Raw genomic sequence first — 15,079 nt, 5'->3', positions numbered from 1 at the left:
ATGCCCCTTAAAATTTTGAAGCTACAAGAATTTGCCTGATTTTTGAATTTTTTTTTCAAACTTTACATTAAAACGAACATTCTATTCCAAGATCTATAGTTAATGGTTTAGAGGAGGGAGGAGGTGTCCTGTATTGAAACGTTTTGAGATTTTTTAAATTGATAACATTCCTATAATGTATGCTGCATACTCACATGTTTTGTTTTTTTTTCGCAGGATGCAAGAAAATTGTTTAAACGAAGATGACGATTCGAACAAAGAAAATCAAATCGATAATTCGCAGAACAATATAATAGGTAAGACATTCTTTCAATCATTTTCTCATTACCTAAGTACACTTTTGTGATTAATCCGGGGGAAAACCTGAAAAGAGGGCATTTTGATTAAGCAGCAACAAATTTACTATACTTAAGTATCGATAAGTATTCGTAGCCAGGAAGTAGGAAGTAGGTATAACTAACGAAGTCGACGTTTTATCACACAAAGGTAAAAATTTCGCGTTAATATGACGATACCAGAAGGAAAAAAATAGGTGTTATTTAATCGCTGAGACGCTGACTCACAACACCTTGGTTCTGTTTAATTTTCGTGTGCCGTTGATCGTCTTAGCGAATGCATTAAAATTAGGTGCCCAAGAACTAGAAATTTAGGTGCCAATTGTCCCATATTACGATGTACGTTTACTTCCAGATACTGCGAAGTAAAGTAAGTACGTAGTGCTATGTACAAAATGGTACAGGGTGTTCCTAAAATATCATGTAGTAAGTTTCTGAATCATCTTCGGCGTTGGAAATGGTTTTTATTTTTATGGTAACTTCAAATATGAATGAATATGGATCTACAAAATAAGGGCCCTATCTTGCTTTGAGTTGTGTAATTTTTCTCCAAAGTGGTTCCAAATCATTTTTGAAGGGGGAAAAAATCATAATCTCATGCTCGTATTGACTTTAATGACATTTTTGGATATGTACGCTTTCATTGAGAGTTCTTTGGTGTGTTTTTATTGGTGACGTTTGATCTGAATCAGTTCATTTGGAAAGCCCAACTGATAAGCATCCACCTGCTTGAAGGGTTTTATGTGAAATTTGTGGATCGAGAGGTAGGAAGGAAGGGGAAGGATGGGATAGAGGGAGGGGTTTTTCCAATTTGTCGAACTTCCATATCATGCCAATTTTTCCTATTCAGAATCTGTTTTGGCCAATTTTTCCGCAACCATTTGAAAACCTAAACCAAATCTACCATTTCTGAACACCTTACTCTGTAAAAAAGCGACCATCTGCAATAGAATCTCGAGCATTAGCGCGTTACTAGGACGACTATGGTACAGACTTGTAAATCCGAGGCGGCGAAACGAACTCGCATCTATAATATAATTACACAGTTTGGTAAATCATTACCACAATATGCTCGCAATGGTAAGCGCAAGACGCAAGACCCATGTGCGTAATATGTACAGCACAAGACAGTACAATGTACATTACATATGTATACGAGAGTAAGTAGGTACCTGACATTCTGGTAAGATAATGGAGCGCGGTACTCGACTGGCCTTGCGTCTGGCCTGATATTTATTTATATAATTTACTCATCGTCTTATGCACGAGTCTTCATTACCTTTAGGTACTCTTATTATTCGTAGCTGGCGCGCAGTTCCCGTTTTTTTTTCTCATCTTCGCTTATACCGAAGTGTGGTACTGATTGATGGTAATGTAACATGCTTGAATTATTCGCAATACGCGCAGTCGATCTTGATTTTGGCAGATGGCGAATTAATCTCGTAATTTTACGTAGCCCATTGCTCCGTTCTCCTTCTCCGTTATGTGAATGAGAGGGCTTTGAACTCGGCTATACAGCAGACGAGAGATTTGAACTTTTTGCCAGTGTATAAAGGTGTGTTGGGATGATGACGATGCTGGCATTATTTGTGAAGTTTTGAAAGACAGTTCTTTTTGGCTGGAAAGTTGGTAAATGTTATGGGTCAGTGGAAATTGAGAAAGATTTAGAGATGAATGAACGCGTGGTCGTGATTTTGTGAACATTTATTGGGAAGAGGAGGCTGGTGGTGTATTGAAAAATAAGACAATATTTTGAATTTCTTCAGAATTTGCAATGTGACCAAATTTTGAAAAAGGGGTAGAAAATAGGTAGAAGTACATGTACATACAAGTATATTTTGAAACACGTTTCATGCATTCTAAATCTGGAACTAGAGGATTTGAAAAATTTCCTTGAATTCAGGTAAAAAGTCCATCCAAGCTGTATATAAAATATGTACCTTTAGTTTACCAGAAACGAAATAACAAAAAAACTAGACAGCTGCGCCAAGCGCAGCTGTAACAGTGTGCGTAGCTTCTTTAGTTTGGAAAGCGCAACGCAATTTTGGAAAAGAAGCATAACAAAATTTCAAAAAAAGGCGCAACTTCGAAAAAAGCACAATGCGACTTCAAAATAATAAGCACAATGCGATTTAGAACAAAATCACAACGCAAATTTCAAAAATAGAACAAGATTCCGAAAAAAATCAAAATACGATTTTGAAAAAAAAGCATAACGCAACTTTAAAAAAAAAACGATTGGAATTTTGAAAGCAGAACGCAATCATGATTTTAAAAAAAATCACAATACGATTATGAAAAAAAAGCACATCACGATTTTCAAAAAAAGCACAATGCAACTTTGAAAAAAAGCGATTGGGATTTTGAAAGCAGAACGCAATCATGATTTTAAAAAAAACGCACAACGTGATTTGGAGAAAAAAAGCACAATACGATTTTCAAAAAAAGCACAAAGCAACTTTGGAAAAAAGCAATTGGGATTTTGAAAGCAGAACGCAATGATGATTTAAAAAAAAGCACAACGCGATTTTGGAAAAAAAAGCACAACGCGATTTTGAAAAAAGGCACAACGCGAATTTTAGTTTAAAAAAAGCACAACGCGATTTCGAAAAAAAAGCGCAACACAATTTTGAAAAAAAGCACAGTGCAAACTTTGAAAAAAGATCAACGCGAATTCTCAAAAAAGCACAAGGCCAACTTTGAAAAAAAGCACAACGCGACTTCGGAAAAAAAAGCACAAAGCAAATTTTGGAAAAAAAGCACAGCACGATTTTGAAAAAAAAAACACACAACGCGATTTTGAAAAAAAAGCACAACGCGAACTTTGAAATCAAAAAACGCGAATTTTAAAAAAAAAGCACAACGCGATTTCAAAAAAAAGCACCACACAATTTCAGAAAAAGAAGCACAACGCGATTTTTAAAAAAAAGCACGACACGAACTTCAAAAAAAAGAACACAACGCGAATTTTAGAAAAAAAGCACAACGCGATTTTAAAAAAAAAAACCAACGCAAATTTTGGAAAAAAAGCATGTGATTTTAAAAAAAAGCGCAACGCGAACTTTGAAAAAAAAGCACAACGCCAACTTCAAAAAAAAAGGCACAACAGAATTTTGAAAAAAAGCACCACACCATTTTGGAAAAAAAACATAACGCGATTTTGAAAAAAAAGCACAACAAGGTTTTTTTTAAAAAAAGCACAACGTAATTTTTAAAAAAAGCACAACGCGAACTTCAAAAAAAAAGAACACAACGCGAATTTTAGGAAAAAAAGCACAACGCAAATTTTAGAAAAAAAGCACAACGCGATTTTTTTTTTTTAAAAAGCACAACAAGAATTTTGGAAAAAAAGCACAGTTGCAGAGTTGGCGCGATTCCTCGGTTCGTCAGAATCGGATTCCTGAATTACGATTCCCATACCTGAGAGAATCGGGATTCTCCACTCTCGATTCTTTCACAGAGTGAATCCGGTTCTGAATCCGATTCTTTAGCGGTTCTCGATTCCCTCCGATTCCGATTCCCAAATACTAATTTTTTTCAACTTCAGGACTTGACAAATGAATTTTAAATGAAATCAGTAATTTCCCCAACTAGGTATATGATCATTTTTCATGTTCTATTCTTTCGTTTGTGGCTGTGAGTAGGGAATTGCAGAGAATCGCGAGGGCGCGATTCTCCATTAAAGAGAATCCGATTCTTGCATTGCGCGGTTCTTTCACTGCATAGAATCACTGATTTGCAATATTATCACACAACAGCCAATCTTTAAAAAAATGTCACCAGTCTCAAACTACAAAATGCAAATGCATCACTAAAAGCCATTAAAAACAGTGCATTTTACTGTTTCAACACGTGAATAATACCTGCAAGGAATCGCAGGGAATCGAGAAGGTGCGATTCTCTATAAAAGGGAATCGGATTCCTGCGTTTTCCGATTCTTTCGACTTGAAGAACCGCGATTCGAATCCGATTCGAATCGTGAGAATCGGATTCTTTCTCGATTCTTTCGCGCGATTCGAATCGCGCCAACTCTGCACAGTTGTGATTTTTAAAAAAAAAGCCCAACGCAAACTTTGAAAAAAAAGCACAACGCGAACTTCAAAAAAAAGGCACAACAAAATTTTGAAAAAAAGCACCACACCATTTTGGAAAAAAAGCATAACGCGATTTTGAAAAAAAAAGCACAACGAGATTTTTAAAAAAAGCACAACGCGATTTTGAAAAAAAAGCACAACGCAAATTTTGGAAAATAAGCACAACGTGATTTTTAAAAAAAAGCGCAACGCGATTTTGAAAAAAAAGCACAACGCAAATTTTGGAAAAAAAGCACAACGTGATTTTTAAAAAAAAGCGCAACGTGAACTTTGAAAAAAAAGCACAACGCTAACTTCAAAAATCAAGGCACAACAAAATTTTGAAAAAAAGCACCACACAATTTTGAAAAAAAAGCACAACGCGATTTTGAAAAAAAAGCACAACGCGAACTTTGAAATAAAAAAACAACGCGAATTTTAGAAAAAAAGCACAACGCGTTTTCGAAAAAAAGCACAACGCGTTTTCGAAAAAAAGCACCACGCAATTTCAGAAAAAGAAGCACAACGCGAACTTCGAAAAAAAACACAATGCAAATTTTAGGAATTGAAAAGCACTAGATTTCGAAAAAAAAAGCACAACGCAATTTTTAAAAAAAAGCACAACGCGATTTTAAAAAAGAAGCACAACGTGATTTTAAAAAAGAAGCGCAACGTGAACTTTGAAAAAAAAGCACAACGTGATTTTTAAAAAAAACAACTCGATTTTGAAAAAAAAGCACAACGCGATTTTAAAAAAGAAGCGCAACGCGAAATTTGAAAAAAAAGCACAACGTGATTTTTAAAAAAAACTCGATTTTGAACAAAAAGCACAACGCGATTTCAAAAAAAAGCACAACACGATTTTGAAAGAAAAAGCACAACGCGATTCCGAATACACTATGCTATGCTATTCTGAAAGCTCCGGAGCACAACGCGATATATCAGGAAAGCATAAGCACTGCAGTACTGAGAGAGTGAGAGAACCTCTTGGGAGCACAGCAAAATCACAAATGACTGGAGGTTTTGATTCTGAAAGAGTAACCACCTGCTTTCAGCATCTACGTGTGTAAATGAAACACCTGCAGGTGTTTCACAAATGACTGGTGGGTTTTGATTCCGAAAGGGTAACCACCTGCTTTTGGCATCTAGTCTAAAATTGAACAATGGGAAAGATAACACTGTAGATAAGAATATTTTAGGACCCCTGCAGTGTTTCATTTTAAAACCGATGTCGGCTTCCCTTTTGATACCTTTCTTATTGTTCAATTTTGAAAATTTAAAGTTTAGCTCCACGTGGAGCCGCAACATGCTCTTCAAAATTAAATTTTTACCACCCGTTGTGTTCGCTCAATTCAATAAAAACCGGCAGATAAGCGAACACAAAGGGAAATGCCATATCAAAAGGGAAGCCGACAAAAGCGAAGCGGACTTTAAATTTTCAAAATTGAACAATGAGAAAGGTATCAAAAGCGGCGCCGACAGTCAGTTAAATTTCCAAATTTATGTAACACAGCATGGGGTTGTAAGAACATTTCCCATTGTTTAATTTCCGAAAAATCACCCCTGTGGAGTTACATAAATTTAGAAATTTAACTGACTGTCGGCGCCGCTTTTGATACCTTTCTCATTGTTCAATTTTGAAAATTTAAAGTCGGCTTCGCTTTTGTCGGCTTCCCTTTTGATATGGCCCTTTTCCCTTTTTTATTCTTTTTTTGGTACAAATTTTCGTAATTAATTGCAATTACTCAAGAAGCTAATTGAGTAATTGCAATTATAATTACGACATTCCCTCCCTCAAGTTATGCCTCACCTACCTACGAAAGATTCAAAAAAATCGGCCCATTCCTCTAAGAGAACATTCGAGCCAAAGAATTTTTCAACTTTCGAAACGAAACCAATAGTGTGCTACGCACACTAAAATTATTTACTAGAAACAAAGGAATTTACCAGAATTTACCCGTAATTTACCGGAAATTACCCGTAATTTACCGGAAACCACCCGTAATTTACCGGAAATTACCCCTAATTTAGCGGAAATTACCCGTAATTTACCAGAAATTATCAATAATTCACCAAAAATTATCGTAATTTACCTAAACTTATCCGTAAATTACCAAAAACTACCAGTAAACTTCCAAAATTTACCAGAAATTATCCGCAATTTATCAGAAATTACCATTAACTTACCATAAATGACCAGTAATTTACCAGAAATTATTAGTAATTTACCAGAAATTATCAGTAATTTACCAGAAATTACCAGTAATTTACCAGAACTGACCAGTAATCTACCAGAGATTACCAGTAATTACCAGTAATTTACCAGAAATTACCAGTGATTTACCAGAAATTATTAGTAATTTACCAGAAATTATCAGTAATTTACCAGAAATTATCAGTAATTTACCAGAAATTATCAGTAATTTACCAGAAATTACCAGTAATTTACCAGAACTGACCAGTAATTTACCAGAAATTATCAATAATTTACCAGAAATTACCAGTAATTTACCAGAAATTATCAGTAAGTTACCAAAAGTTACCCGTAAATTACCAAAAATTACCAGTAAACTTCCCAAAATTACCAGAAATTATCCGCAATTTATCAGAAATTACCCGTAATCAGAGCAGTGGGACCGAAATGATTTTGGGATTGGATTTCGGTTTTGGGATCAAAATTTATTCATTTCAGGATTGGATTTGTTTTGGGACTCGTTCTTCTACATTTTTATTTAGGTTTCAGGATTCTTTTCAGGATTAAACACATTATTTTGGTTCCGGTTTCGGGATTTCCATTTCAACCATTTTAAACCCAAATCGACCAGTGGACCCTGCAAAGGGTCTAAAAATGGGATATTTTGACATGGGGAATCCAGCGGTGTAATTAGTTTAACGTTTTAAATACATATTTTGCCTAATTCGTCAAGTAATTTTTATTATAATCTGAATGAATGATGATAAATTATGTAAAATGACAATTTATCAAAATAAAATCGCAGGAAAAAGGCACAAATTGACATCCCAAAACTGATACTATTTTAATTTTGTTTCAGTTCCGGGATTGTTTTGGGTTCAAAATTATATCAGTTCCGGGATTTTTTCAGTTTCAGGATCAAGAAAAATAACGATTTTGGTTTTGGGATTGGATTTGAATCGGGATTTAATCAGTTCTGGTTTTGAGATGGTTCGGTCCCACAGCTCTGCCCTTAATTTACCAAAAATTACCTATAATGTAACAAAAATAACCATAATTTATCAAAAATTACCCATAACTTACCCAAAATTACCCTTAATTTACCCAAAAATTACCTGTAATACACCATAATTTACCAAAAATTATAAATTACCTGTAATTTACCAAAAATTATAAATTACTTGTAATTTACCAAAAATTATGAATTACCCGTAATTTATCAAAAGTTATAAACTACTCCTAATTATTTACCAAAAATTAAAAATTACCCATTATTTACCAAAAATTACCCGTAATATACCAAAAGTTATAAATTACCCATAATTTACCAAAAGTTATAAATTACCAGTAATTTTCCATAAAAAAACTCATAATTTACCAAAATCTTTCCATGATTTACCAGAAATTACCTCAGAAATTACCTGTAATTTACCAGAAAGTACTGTAATTTACCAAAAAATTACCTGTAATGGCCGTAATTTCCCAAAAATTATATATTACCTGTAATTTACCTAAAATTATAAATTACTTGTAATTTATCAAAAATTATAATTACCTGTAATTTACCAAAAATTATAAATTACTTGTAATTTACCAAAAGTGATTTATCAAAGCAAAGTTATAAACTACTTGTAATTTACCAAAAAATTAAAAATTACCCATCATTTACCAAAAATTACCCGTAATCAGGCCCATAATATACCAAAAGTTATAAATTACCCATAATTTACCAAAAGTTATAAATTACCAGTAATTTGCCATAAAAATTTTAAAAAACTCATAATTTACCAAAATCTTCCCATGATTTACCAGAAATTACCTCAGAAATTACCTGTAATTTACCAGAAAGTACTGTAATTTACCAAAAAATTACCTGTAATGGCCGTAATTTCCCAAAAATTATAAATTACCTGTAATTTACCAAAAATTATAAATTACTTGTAATTTACCAAAAGTGATAAATTACCCATAATTTACCAAAAATGATAAATTACCCGTAATTTATCAAAAGTTATAAACTACTCGTAATTTACCAAAAATTAAAAATTACCCATTATTTACCAAAAATTACCCTTAATATACCAAAAATTAAAAATTACCCATTATTTACCAAAAGTTATAAATTACCAGTAATTTTCCATAAAAAAAAACTGACAATTTACTAAAATCTTCCCATGATTTACCAAAAATTACCTGTAATTTACCAGAAATTACCTGTAATTTACCAGAAATTACCTGTAATTTACCAGAAATTACCTGTAATTTACCAGAAATTACTTGTAATTTACCAGAAATTACCTGTAATTGACCAGAAATTACCTGTAATTTACCAGAAATTACCTGTAATTGACCAGAAATTACCTGTAATTTACCAGAAATTACCTGTAATTTACCAGAAATTACCTGTAATTTACCAGAAATTACCTGTAATTTACCAGAAATTACCTGTAATTTACCAGAAATTACCTGTAATTTACCAGAAATTACCTGTAATTTACCAGAAATTACCTGTAATTTACCAGAAATTACCTGTAATTTACCAAAAAGTACTGTAATTTACCAAAAAATTACCTGTAAAGGCCGTAATTTACCAAAAATTAAATAACCTGTAATTTACCTAAAATTATAAATTACTTGTAATTTATCAAAAATTATAAATTACCTGTAATATTACCAAAAATTATAAATTACTTGTAATTTGCCAAAAATACTCATAATTTACCAAAATCTTCCCATAATTTACCAAAAATTACCAATAAATTACCCAAAAATTACCAGAAAATATCCGCGATTTCCCAGAAATTACCCGTAATGTACCAGAAATTACCTGTAATTTACCAGAGTATCCGTAATTTACCAGAAACTATTTATAATTTTGCAAAAGATATTGTAATTTATACCAAAAATTATCAGAATATTTTTAGTAAATTGCCAGCAATTTACCAGAAAATACTTGTGATTTATCAGAGACTAAATAACTTGTACTTAATTTATAAAAAAATTACCAGTATTACCAGCAATTTACCCAAAATTTTACCAGAAAATTACCAGAAATTATTAGTAATTTACCAGAACATGCAGAATTTGTGGCTAACTTGCCAAAATATTTCCTCCAAATCACCAAAAGTCACTAGTGATCTGTGATTTATAATTTGAAGTATTCAGTTTTCGAGAATCGAGATGGGATCTTTCAATGCAAGGGGAGCACCCCCTCCACCAAATTTGGGCAAAACTTCCAAAAAATATCTGGGGCATGTGACGCATCGAATTGTATGTTTTTGGTGACGCTGAACACGAATATGACGTCAGATTTTTTATTTGATTTCATCCACGGTCCCTAGCACCACCACCACCTCCCCTCCCAAGGGCGTAAAAGTCCAAAAAAATGATTTCATTCGTGTGACACATGAAATAGTATGTTTTCGATATCGCTGAACACGAATATGGCCCTAGTTTTTCAAATTGATCTCACCCGTGGCCCCCAGTACCCCCTCCAATAGGTAAAAGTCCAAAAAAAATTGTTTCATTTGTGTGACATATGAAATAATATGTTTTCGATAACGCTGAACACGAATATAGCTTTGGTTTTTTTTTAATAAACCTCTTTCATGGAGCTTCAGGTCCTTCTTTGTACCTATTTGTTGGACTTTTAGAATTCCGCGTGATATTTCGATCAAAAACATACAAACGATACTTTTTATATGAGAAGTTTATTATTTCACTTTAAAACGGTTTTTAAAAAAGTTGAATGATATTTTTGTTAGAAATTTCCCTTCTTCCCTCTTCCTTCTGATCTACCCTCTGCATAATAAATAAAGCAACACTATAGGTAAGTAACCCCATTTTGTAAGCATACGGTGAAGGTAGAAGGTACCATAGCATAAAGTTCGTTTTGTGTTATTCATCTTCATCTATATTAGCAAAACTCGTAAGCCTAACGTAAGCTATACTTAACGATTGTCTACGTTTGAGTACCTATTGTATTTCTATGTTCATGAGTAAAAGAATGCCTATGTGAGAGATGAAAGAGGCAGGAACCCTATGTACACGACTCGTGAGCTATTGTTTTATAGCACAGTGTTTTTAGAAAAAAAAATGGTGACAATTTCATCGAAAAAGTACTTATCATACCTACTGTTATGCTCGTATGTTTGTTAACATGAAATATAAAAATAGGGGTAAAAAAAGTACCTACCTACTCCCTATGTGGTGTACTGAGAGCAAAAGCTTATAGTATTGTTTTGAAAGTAGACCGAAAATCCTATATTCGATATAGAAATATTGGCAATATAGCGAGCGAGTGAAGTAAACATTGCAAGAGAGGCAAAAAGGGAGACTTTAGACAAATAAATTCGAGCTCATTACTCATTTGCGATGACTCGAGAGGTTGTGAAAAAAGAGAAGCCATATCCGTCGTCGTCGTCGTTGTCGATGGCATTGGGAATGGGAAAAGATGTCGGATTGTCGGTGCACGTGAGAGGAGGTGAGATCGAGTAAAAAGAAAATACATCGCTATAATTGTACGTGCGGTGCCAAGAAATTAGTTCGAAAAAGACAGAAAAGAAAAATACCTCGGAATATTTATAAATTACTCGACGAATAAGCGTGTTTCCGTTCCGCTGGCTGGATTTATTCGCGATAATGACAAGCATATTGTGTCTAGATAGCTATTACATATTGTAGCTAGGTAGAGGTACCAGTACCAAGCTGTGTGTCGAGTACCTACCTACATGAAAGAATCAAACACCATCAGATGAGCATACACTGCTGTTTTAGCTCATCTCACAATCACAACATAATCCGCTATATTCGTTTCCTAATTCCGTAATCTCTGCTCCGGTGTACAAAAAAAAAATGGAAATGACAATATCCCAAAGATACGGTAAAGTTGTCGCATTATGTATTCGTATTCGCCATTTGCAGGTTAACGGCACCACGATGAGTCAGATTTGGTTGGGTTTTTATGTTTTTGTATACTTACTTAATAGTTACAATACTGAGCAGATTCTCTCTCTGTGATGAGCTATTGTCTGAACTCGATGGTCAAGGTTTTTGCTAGGGTTTGTTTGTTGTTTTTTAGTGAGCGAAATTTTACACAATACGGTTTGTGTTTGTTGGAGGAGGGTCATTGTCATTGCTATCGGCTTAGTTAGATATCATGATGACTTGGATTTGGTTAGATTCACATTTTAAATTGTTCGATTTGATTTATTATGTTGCAGGAGACGGAACAGTACAGCCACATTGTCATATTACGATTAAATGCACCAAAGAAGTAAGTCATCTTGATCTACGAGTTACAAGAGAGGTATCTTGAGAGACTGAAAAATTTTTGATCTGACGAAGCTAAATTGAACGGTCAAAATTTCAGGAGCTGAACTGAACTTTGAGATTTTCGGTGAATTTTTGAAAATCAAATTTGGACCAAAAAGGTGGGAAAATGAAAATTTTGACAAATTGACTTATAAAGCTGAAATTTGCCATGTACTATGTATTTGTATCCGATTTTCAATCGATTGGAAACGATTTCAATCCGTTTTTGAGCAGTTCTGGAGCCTCCAGCGGATTTTTGAGACTTTAAATTTTCTCAAAATTTTACTCAATGAAGTAGGAAAGCTGAACTTTACTTTATATTTATGTTGAGTCGCCTGGAGGAGGTTTCAACAAGTCATTTTGGAGGCTCCAGTCATATTTTGAAAATTCTAGATTTTCGAAAAGTACCATAGAGACTGTTAAATTCTTTATAAATGAACTTTGGCACGAAATTTTCACATTTTTTGTGAAAATTTTTGAAAATCTGAATTTCCAAAATATGACTAAAGGCTCTAGAATGGTTTGAAACCATCTCCAACCAACTTTAGCATGTTGAAATCAGGGTTAAAAGTAAATTTCAGTTTTCCAACTTGATTGGACAAAATTTATTTATGGAAATTTCAATCTTCAAAAATCTGCTAAAGGTTACAGAACTGATCAGAAAACTCTTCGAAACTGTTTCCAATCTATTTTAGGCGTTCAAAATAGAGTATATTACACAAATTTCAGCTTTTTAGGTCAATTTGGTAAAATTTTGATTTTTTTCCCATTTTTGGCCCAAATTTGATTTTTAGAAGTTCTCCAAAAAACGAAAAATGCACTTTAGAAAATGAAATTTTGACTTTTGACTATTTCGATTTAGTCAAATGTCCAGTTGGAAAATTTCTCCGGTAGTTGAGACACCTCCCACACGTACCTATTTATCTAATTTCAACTGAAGATTAATTACCTTCTCTTCAAACCTACCTATGTATTCTATTATTCGATCCCTCATCAAGGCTCTCCCAGTTTCTCCGTTTTTTCAAAATGTGGCAAAAAGAGCACTGCTAAGGAATTCGGTTAAAAAAAATGAAATAATATTTGGAATATTTTTTCAGAAGGCGGGGGGAGAGTGGGCAGTTTAAGCAAAATTTTTTAAGTATCGAATAACTGTGTAAAATTGTGAAAAAAAATCCCTAAAAATTATCAGAAATTGGCAAAAATATCGGTACCGATGTATTATACAAATTGAAACAAAATTTCAAGCAGATCATTTAGTCGAGGAGCCCACTTAAGGATAAATTTGACACCCCCCCCTGTCGATTTTCCGGGACAACTTTTTTCTTAAAGGGAGAGTCCTAAGGAACGTTTCTAGCCCTTGTGCTAAAAAAAAGTGCCTACTTACAAAATGGCGGCCATTTTGATTGACAGGTAAGCCGAAATCGCAGATTTTGCGTTCCAACATAGGACTTGCACGAAATTTTTTAAACCGTACAAAGGCAGATCGAAAGATCAGGCAAAAATTTATCACCTGTCAATATTTCAATTGCTAAAATGCGTTTTTCGATTTTCGGTGAATTTTTGAAAATCAAATTAAGAAATGAGGGGAAAAAATCAAAATTTTACCAAATTGACCAAGAAAACTTAAATTTGGGATATACCCTATTTTCGACATGGCAAATCGATTGGAAATTGTTTCAAACCGTTTTGAGCAGTTCTGGAGCCTCCAGCAGATTTTTGGAACTTGAAATTTCCTCAAAATTTCATCAAAATGGAGTTGGAAAGCTGAAATTTATTCTGAAAACTAATTTCAATGCGCTACGAAGTCAACTGCAGGAGAATTTCAAGTCGTTTTGGAGCCTCCAGCGACTTTTTGAAAATTACTAGAGCCTTCAGTAGATTTCTGAAACCAACTTTAAATTTTCACAAAATTTCATCAAATGGCGATGGAAAGCTGATATTTACTCTACACTCCAATTTTAACACCCTCTGAAGACGACTTCGGGTGGGTTTAAGTCATTTTGGAGCCTCCAGCAACTTTTTGAAAATTACTGGAGCCTAGCCTCCAGTAGATTTTTGAAACTTGAAATTCCCGCAACATTTTACCAAATGGAGTTGGCAACTGGCAAGCCCAAATTTACTTCACAAACTAATTTCAATACGATATGAAGTCGACTACATGGTGGTTTCAAATGGTTTTGAAGCTTCCAGCTACTACGCCATACGACCTTTCAAGAAGTCGCCGGAGGCTCCAAAACGACTTGAAATCCACCAGCAGGCGACTTCATAGCGTATTGAAATTAGTTTGCAGAATGAATTTCGACTTTCTATCTCGTTTGATGAAATTTTGGGGAAATTTCAAGTTTCAAAAATGTACTGGAGGCTCCTGTAATTTTCAAAAATTTACTGGAGGCTCCAGTAATTTTCAGAAAATTGCCGGAGGCTCCGAAACGACTTGAAATCCACCAGCAGGCGACTTCATAGCGTATTGAAATTAGTTTGCAGAATGAATTTCGACTTTCTATCTCGTTTGATGAAATTTTGGAGAAATTTCAAGTTTCAAAAATGTACTGGAGGCTCCAGTAATTTTCAAAAAATTGCTGGAGGCTCCAAAACGACTTGAAATCCCCCTGCAGTTGACTTCGTAGCGTATTGATATTAGTTTGCAGAGTAAATTTCGGCTATCCAACTCCATTTGATGAAATTTTGTGGGAATTTCGAGTTTCAAAAATCTGCTGGAGGCTCCAGAACTGCTCAAAATGGTTTGAAACAGTTTCCAATCAATTTGCCATGTCGAAAATAGGGTATATCCCAAATTTCAGCTTTCTTGGTCAATTTGGTAAAATTTTGATTTTTCCCTCATTTTTGGCCTAAATTTGATTTTCAAAAATTCACCAAAAATCGAAAAACGCGCTTTAGCACTTGAAATTTTAACAGTTGATAAATTTTTGCTTGATCTTTCGATCTACCTTTATACGGTTTGAAAAATTTTGTGCAAGTCCTATGTTGGAACGCAAAATCTGCGATTTTGGCTGACCTGTCAATCAAAATGGCCGCCATTTTGTAAGTAGGGGCCACTTTTTTTTCAAGTACAAGGGCTAGAAATGTTCCTTAGGACTCCCCCTTTAAGAAAAAAGTTGTCCCGGAGGATCAACCGGGGGGGGGGGTGCAATTTATCCTCAAGT

General features: G+C 34.1%; 1 protein-coding gene across 1 annotated transcript in view; it reads left to right on the top strand.

The window, feature by feature from the left end:
* The window catches only part of LOC135834348 (F-box only protein 32), a 31,672-nt gene that overhangs the window by 13,101 nt on the left and 3,492 nt on the right, over positions 1-15,079 (top strand). Inside the window, exons 3-4 of the mRNA XM_065348209.1 lie at positions 217-296; positions 11,825-11,877. Coding sequence (XP_065204281.1) covers positions 217-296; positions 11,825-11,877 — 133 coding nt within the window. The remainder of the gene's footprint in view (positions 1-216; positions 297-11,824; positions 11,878-15,079) is intronic.

The sequence above is a fragment of the Planococcus citri genome, chromosome 2 (assembly GCF_950023065.1).
Source record: "Planococcus citri chromosome 2, ihPlaCitr1.1, whole genome shotgun sequence".
Classification (NCBI taxonomy): Eukaryota; Metazoa; Arthropoda; class Insecta; order Hemiptera; family Pseudococcidae; genus Planococcus; species Planococcus citri.
The sequence above is the reverse complement of the archived record's forward strand: the minus strand, read 5'-3'. Positions and strand labels throughout refer to the sequence as shown.